Here is a 6,603-nt window from a genome sequence, read left to right on the forward strand (position 1 = left end):
TCTCCCAGGCCCGAGCTGGAATCATTAGCACTGTAGAGGTTCTAAAAGTCATGGAAGCTTTTGTGAATGAGCCCAATTATACTGTGTGGAGCGACCTCAGCTGTAACCTGGGGATTCTTTCAACTCTCTTGTCCCACACAGACTTCTATGAGGAAATCCAGGTGTTCGTGAAAGATGTCTTTTCACCAATAGGGGAGAGACTGGGATGGGATCCCAAACCTGGAGAGGGTAGGAAACTTATGCTGTGAAATCCAGTAGTGGGTTTGGAAAACTCACGTGTAAATAAGCCATCAAGATTTTGGGAAATGGGAGAGAAGGGAGGAAGAGGAATCTGAAGTAGGCATTCAGGGATATTTTTGTATTTAAAAACAGACAGACAAACACAAAACCGCCAAACAACCCTCTGTTATCAGGCACAAGTTAAAATGGTAAAACTTTTCCCTACCTGGTCACTTACTGATAAAAATTCTCTGCTTTAGCTTTGCATCTATCGGAGTGCATGAAACTTATTAGACTACAAGGTTGGAAAGCCATGTACGTGCATGTTTACTTGTCCTAGTCAGTCCTGTTGTGGACGCAAATGGTTAATATTACTGACTTAGCTCAGGTTACAGGCCTAGCCTGTTGTGTTTGGGCCAGAATCATCTTCTCCTAACCCTCTTGCTGTAAAAAAAAAATCAATGTATTCTCCAGCTGGCACCAAGGAGGGTGAGAAAAGGCCTAGTTTCTCTAGATACGCTGAAGCATGTGGAAGGATTGTTATACAGCTCTGTCCTGATCACTCTAGGTGGAAGAACACTTAAATTAATTGCTGAATTGTGTCTCCAAATAATTATTCTTTTCCTCCTACTCGCTGATTAGGTCATCTAGATGCCCTTCTGAGAGGTCTGGTCTTGGGCAAACTAGGAAAAGCTGGGCACAAGGCAACATTAGAAGAAGCCCGACGCCGATTTAAGGACCATGTGGAAGGAAAACATATGCTGTCAGCTGATCTGAGGAGTCCTGTAGGTTACTGTAAATTTTGGTTCCCAAAAGACTGTCCCCACTCACTTAGCACTGTGTGCACTGAACTCTTGTATTTCCAAGAATAGGGAAGCCAGTGTCAAGGTATGAGACCGACTGGTTTTGGCAGAGGTGGTGGGAGCTTGGATAAGTCCAGTTATGAAGAAAATGATACTGGGGAGCATGGTACAAACATCTCTCGGTTTCTTGAATCAAGTAAGCCTCATCTGTTGTGGCCAATACTTAGTCATAACTAATAAGCTCAGCTGTACACCCACTTTGACTGCCACAGAACAACTCTGGTCTCTAGATTGTTTTGGGTTTTCAAGACTATTCAAGTGCGGTGCTGAACCTGAGCTGATGTCCACTCATTTACATCCATCCGTGACCAGTCTATGTCCTGCAGGTTTAAAAGCACTGTGGTAAACTGCAGGGATTGTGGAAGAGCTCTGCAGGTGTCAGCTTGGCCCTGCAGAGCACAAAGTCTAACTATGGTAGATACGGATTGAGTGTATGTGAAGTATTCACTAGCTGGGTGTTGTGTGGTACAAAGATTTCTTGTTCTGGTGTTTTGCTGTGGTTGAAATTACCAAAATTATGCTGAAATTGAGGAAGAGGTAAAGGAGTTGATGCATCTTTAAAATCCAGTCTTAAAACATAGAAGGGATCAGTGCTGGTATCTTCCAGATCTGTTCACTTGTCTTAAATCTACCCCAAATATGTAGAAATTGACTGTTGCACTTCTAAAATTGTGGTTTTTGAAGGACCTTGCTTGTTTATGCTCTATCTTAGGTATATGTAACTATTTTGAAGCATGGAGATAGTACTGCTTTAGACACTATGCTGAAGGTGAGTCCACACTCCGTTGTTAACACTGCCATCTTATGCAATGAAAAGCTAAATATTCCACCCTACAAGTTCCTCTCAGACATAGTTTATCTGCACACTGGCTCAATCCGATGTTTTACAGATTATGTGAACACTAGGGCTTCATTGTGTTCCTTAGTCCGTGGGTAGTGTGAAATTGCCACCTAGTGGATTGTTGCATCTCTCATTTTGGGATTATTTTTCACTGCTTGGAGGCACGGTCCTACTTGACCTTATATAAACAGTGGTGAAGATCAGTTTATTACTAATGGTACTTTCTGCTGATGTACGTGTAATGAGGTCCCTAATGTGGATAGCTGCAGGTTGATTCATTAACAAGTTCAATTTGTCACATATTGGGCTTGAAGACTAATCTAGCAGCTCTAACATATACAGCAAGCTCAGTAATGCTAGGTAAGAAGTCAGCATTTAATACCATGCGTTAATATTATTCACTTTGGTTTTGAAGCTTCACAAGCAAGCAGACATGCAGGAGGAGAAGAACCGAATTGAACGAGTTCTTGGAGCCATCTCTCAACCAGAACTGATTCAAAAAGTTCTCACCTTTGCACTTTCAGTAAGTTATTGGAAAAAGCTGCTGCTTCCTTACCTTGTGAGAATGACAAGTGCGCACAAATAATGTGCTAGAATAGGAGCAGTAGTCTTAACGATTAAATCTTTGAGTTGTATCTTAAAGTTTGGAGGGGGCGGAAGCTATCATTGACAGATTCAGCATAGAAAAGCATAAGGCAAATTCAGCATAGAAATGTATAAAGCCAACATGCTATATTTGTTCAAACAGTCTTGAATACTTGTCTACACTTTCCTCTTCAGGAAGAGGTACGTCCGCAGGACACGGTATCTGTTATTGGTGGAGTAGCTGGAGGCAGCAAGCAGGGGAGGAAAGCTGCTTGGAAATTTGTAAGGGACAATTGGGAGGAACTTTATAATCGATACCAAGGTGGATTCTTAATATCCAGACTAATAAAGGTACGTGCAGCTGTGAGAAAAGTCCTGTTCACATACATGACCAAAACTAAACTCTTACATATGAAATGCTAAATGCTTACCCTTGGTTAATATTTTTTTCCTTCAGCTAACAGTGGATGGATTTGCAAATGATAAAATGGCCTCAGAAGTTAAGGTAAGAAATTTTAGTTAAAGAAGTGATTAACATCACCTGTGACAAACATTGTATGCTCTAGACTGTAAGCACCTAATGGAAGAGCCATGAGTTTCTATGAGGCTTTTGTTTTTGAACAGTGGCTCTGCCTCTATTTTGACTGTTGCCTAGTCCCTGAATTGCACTGCTTTAGGTTGAGTTATTTTATTGAAATGTCTTAAATTAGCAGTTTCACAAAGTAATGTGCAACTTCTAGTGGTTTCTGTTTCATTTGTTTCACCATTTAAACTTTTGTAAACTCCAGCACAGTTTGTGGCAATGGTTTTGAGACTCCCCAAGAGACAACCTTTAAAGATAATTGTAGCAAAATTTGTAGTTGTTACAACTTCCATAGTAAGCTGAGGCTTTTACACCACCACTTCGTTCCTCCCCAGACTGATATGGCATGTTTGGGGCTGACTGCACTAGCACCCAGGGACTCCTGGGGGAATTAATTGGCTAAATTCCATACTATAGGTCCAAGTTTTATGTGGTCATGTGTGCTGTGTACTAAGAGCAAGACTTTGATACAAGGCAGGTTAATGTGTTTGGAGAGAGTCTGTCTTGAAGTCGGTGGCTCAAGATGATGTGATTTCATTACTGCACTCAAGTATCCCCTCTGACTTGGGAGTGTAGGCACTGCTCTTGGTAGAGTTTTGAGAATGTGTGTATGTTTTTTTATTTACTCTTTGCCTGCACTTTTACAGGGACTCCTTCTTGGAAGAAGAAACTTAAATATATGGCCCTTAATTATCACTTTCCTGTTAGGAAAATACTTGGGAGGAATTCTTATTTCAAAGATAAACTGAGCCATGAGCTCTATCTATCTTTTTATCATCTAGTGATCTCTTCTTAGAAAAGATATAGTAGCATAAGTGATTTTACAGAGAAATCCTGCACTGTAGTTAATTTTTTTTCTTAAAGAACACTTTGCAAAACTTTTACCAGAACAATCATCCCTAACTAAATCATAACTACTTTCCAGGAGAACTTCCTGAGACAGTATACCTAGCTTTTATCTGGAGTACTTACTGTGTCTGAGTGTCGATGTCACCTTGTAGCATACATCAGTGTGAGGTGATCTGCCAAATACTGGGAAAAACCTGCTTGTATGAAGATGGGGGATGACTCCCTGCTATGCCGGTTTACTCTACCCTTTAACCAATTGTGAAGTGCAAAGTCACAGGAGCCTCTGGTGCAGTTTCTTCAGCTTCAGCTATTTGCAGGGGATCGATATTGTTGATTCTGGAGGAAGAAATGTGAGACTACTCAGCAAAACTCTTGAGTGCTGTTGGTGCTTGGAGGTCATTATGCTGCTTGGAAAGAGGCCTAGGTAGAATGCTAAGAAATTTGATACCTAGACAAATGCTTTAGCAAAATGGCCTTAAGCTTCTGTTAGTGTCTTCTTCCAAGTATCCAGAAATACACACTTGATTTGCTGCTTGTTTGTTGCCTCCCAATGAGGGACTGAATGCATCTCTTCAAGTGCCGCTTGCTGTCCCTGGCAGCAAGGACAGTACAGGACAGGAGGCAGTGTTTGGGCTAGTTCATAGAAAGCTACCGTGGCTTTCCTTTAGCAGAGAAATGGAGGCATTTTGCTGTTCCCACTCTGTACTTGGGATTACACTTCTTGCAAACTCAGCAAGCACCCTACAAATTTTTCAGGGTCTGTGATGTTGGTGAGAGCAGATAGCAGGAACTGTAGCCAGACAAGGAACATAATTCACCAAAGCATTTCTATTTAATCTAGGGAATCTGGCAACTTAAAAATATAATCTTGTCTATGCCTGTTTATACCCTTATGGATGGTTGTGTGCTTTTTATACAGGCCTTCTTTGAGAGTCACCCAGCTCCATCGGCAGAACGCACTGTCCAGCAGTGCTGTGAAAATATTCTGCTGAATGCAGCTTGGCTGAAGCGGGACGCCGAGAACATCCACCAATATTTTCTGCAGCGCAAGGCCCCACCAGCCATGGTGTGAATCTGTGCATGCCACTGCTGCAGTCCTGCTGCCGCCTCATGGGGAGAGGGAGGAGCTACCCAACAGCTGATTCATATGCCAAGAATTTGGAGTCTTTTTCTCAAACCAATGGGGATTGGACAATGAATGTAGTTAACTGGTTCCTGCTCACACTCCAGATTTAAATTCTATTAAAATTATCAGCAATTCAGCAAAAAAAAAAAAAAAAGAGAGAAAAATCTGTAAATATGATAGTAATAAAATAGAGCATAACAAAACTGTGAAACTTCCTCAAGCCTTGTCAGTGGTTAAAATATTTAACACCCCCCTCCTGACACTCTTATTGACAGATGTCTGTTTTTTACACCTTCCCCCAGCCCTCCCCAAAAAAAAGGAAACCAGTGGTTTCTAGGTCAGTGGAATTTTGTGGAGAGTCTGGGGCAAGAATGGGTTAATGCCTCTGAGCGTTGTGTGGAACAGGTCACTTGGAAAGGCAGGTAGCTGGTATAACATAGAGTCTGTGCATCATTCTAAGTGCAAGGTTTTGGGGAGATGTTCCTGCAACCCCCCCCAATCCAAGGATAGTAGGTCCCCTCCCTTTTGTGTTACCTCTCAGCAAAAAGAAAAATGTTCTGTTGCTCTTCGGTTTTTCTCCTTGGTTCCACTTGCTGATGTCCTTCTTAGAGATAATGGAATTGTAAGGAAACATCTTTCATAGCCACATTAAATAAGAGAAAGATTCATGCAATTTTTTTTTTTCTTACTAAATTGCACCCTCAAAATGCATGCAAATGAGGAGATAACTACTGTGTGACTGGTTCTCCTGGCTGCTGTTAGGGCAGGTCTCTTCTATTCAAGACACCGTTATTTGTCTAAAAGATCCAGCTTGTTCAATCTCCTCATGGCCGTAGCAACACTAGCTTTTCGTTCCTTTCTGTGATGTTGATGGTAATTTGATTCAGAAGCCTTAAATTAGTGATGACTGGCGTGATGATGAAGTCTAAGCTGTGTGCCATCATTTACTTCACAAAGCAGTGTGGTCTACTAACCAGACACAACACCCTCTAATACAAAGGTTGGAGTTCCATATATATATATATTTTTTTTTTCTTTAACAGGAATTCGTATTTGGTGTGGCTTAACTGTATTTCAGAAGGTCATCAGACTAACTGTCAGACTGCTTCCCTGAAACATTTTTGTGCTATTGTTTAAAAAAAAAAAAAAAAAATTAAAACAGTTGGCGTTAATAAAAATGTCAATGTGAAATTCATGTCCTGATCTTGTGTTCTGTTTGAAGCCTGAAAGAGTGTTGCTGCTTTCAAAGGACCTAAACCTCTGAGGGAACAGCGGAGGTCACGTGTCGATGGTGTCTTTAACAGCCCCAAGGAAACCCTTGTTCTCAGCCTTCTCCTCTTCTGCTATCAGTGCTAGGTCTTAGGGCAGCTGAATGAGCACATACCGTACTGATCGTAAGTAGATTTTGTGTAATCTGAATAAAGATTGTAGTCAAGCACTAAAGAACTAACCAGGACAGAATTTTGAAGGTAAAGGAAAGGGAAAATAATTGTGAATAAGCAAATTTCTATTAAACGAACACCTGAAAAGTTGAGGG

General features: G+C 41.2%; 1 protein-coding gene across 2 annotated transcripts in view; it reads left to right on the forward strand.

Annotated features, from left to right (window-relative positions):
* The window catches only part of NPEPPS (aminopeptidase puromycin sensitive), a 39,455-nt gene extending 33,198 nt beyond the window's left edge, over positions 1 to 6,257 (forward strand). For both annotated transcript variants that reach the window (XM_030022499.2, XM_041125043.1), the window contains 7 exons: positions 9 to 228; positions 862 to 1,004; positions 1,795 to 1,851; positions 2,339 to 2,446; positions 2,704 to 2,859; positions 2,966 to 3,013; positions 4,860 to 6,257. In XM_030022499.2, the coding sequence (XP_029878359.1) occupies positions 9 to 228; positions 862 to 1,004; positions 1,795 to 1,851; positions 2,339 to 2,446; positions 2,704 to 2,859; positions 2,966 to 3,013; positions 4,860 to 5,012 (885 nt within the window). In that variant the 3' untranslated portion in view covers positions 5,013 to 6,257. The remainder of the gene's footprint in view (positions 1 to 8; positions 229 to 861; positions 1,005 to 1,794; positions 1,852 to 2,338; positions 2,447 to 2,703; positions 2,860 to 2,965; positions 3,014 to 4,859) is intronic.
* Positions 6,258 to 6,603: the final 346 nt, after the last annotated feature.

The sequence above is a fragment of the Aquila chrysaetos genome, chromosome 8, assembly GCF_900496995.4.
Source record: "Aquila chrysaetos chrysaetos chromosome 8, bAquChr1.4, whole genome shotgun sequence".
Lineage (NCBI taxonomy): Eukaryota > Metazoa > Chordata > Aves > Accipitriformes > Accipitridae > Aquila > Aquila chrysaetos.